This window comes from Neoarthrinium moseri (genome assembly GCF_022829205.1).
Source record: "Neoarthrinium moseri strain CBS 164.80 chromosome Unknown scaffold213_Wmoseri_CBS_16480, whole genome shotgun sequence".
Classification (NCBI taxonomy): Eukaryota; Fungi; Ascomycota; class Sordariomycetes; order Amphisphaeriales; family Apiosporaceae; genus Neoarthrinium; species Neoarthrinium moseri.
In genome coordinates this window covers 1-627 of record NW_026055327.1, presented here as the reverse complement: position 1 = coordinate 627, position 627 = coordinate 1, and the positions used below count along the sequence as shown (strand labels likewise).

At 54.4% G+C, this 627-nt stretch overlaps 1 protein-coding gene across 1 annotated transcript; it reads left to right on the top strand.

Annotated features, from left to right (window-relative positions):
- Positions 1 to 23: 23 nt before the first annotated feature.
- Positions 24 to 627, top strand: JN550_013928 (uncharacterized protein; the record flags this gene model as incomplete). The annotated part of the gene is made up of 1 exon (XM_049312571.1): positions 24 to 627. A coding segment is annotated over one exon (604 nt), but the record flags the coding sequence as incomplete, so codon positions are not given.

Sequence of the window (627 nt, the reverse complement as noted above, 5' to 3'; positions counted from 1 at the left end):
TCGGCTCGAAGACTGAGACTGCCATGCTTATTTTTGCCAAGGACCATTTGGGTATGGGCCCCGTCAGCGAAGAACGATCCAACGCTACGATTCTACAACTTGTTCCCTTCGACTCTGGCAGGAAGTGCATGGGTATCTTCGTTCAGTTGCCCGATGGCAGAGCTAGACTGTACGTCAAGGGAGCTTCGGAGATTCTTCTCGGTCAATGCACGGAAATCCTGCGTGACCCTTCCCGCGACCTGACCACCACGGCTCTGACCCCCGAGAACGACGAAACAATCAAGGGTTTGATCAACAACTACGCTTCACGGTCTCTCCGAACCATCGGCATTGTCTATCGCGATTTCGAGCAGTGGCCACCAAAGAACCTCCGTCGTGCCGAAGGCAACCGCAACGAAATTGTCTTCGAGGACGCTTTCAAGCAGATGACCTTCATTGGCATGGTGGGAATTCAAGACCCTCTGCGTGAAGGTGTGCCGGAAGCTGTGAGGGACTGCCAGAGAGCTGGTGTTGTGGTTCGCATGGTTACTGGTGACAACAAGCTTACAGCACAGGCTATCGCAAAGGAGTGCGGCATCTTGAAGCCTGACGGCCTCGTGATGGAGGGGCCCGAGTTCCGTAATCTGT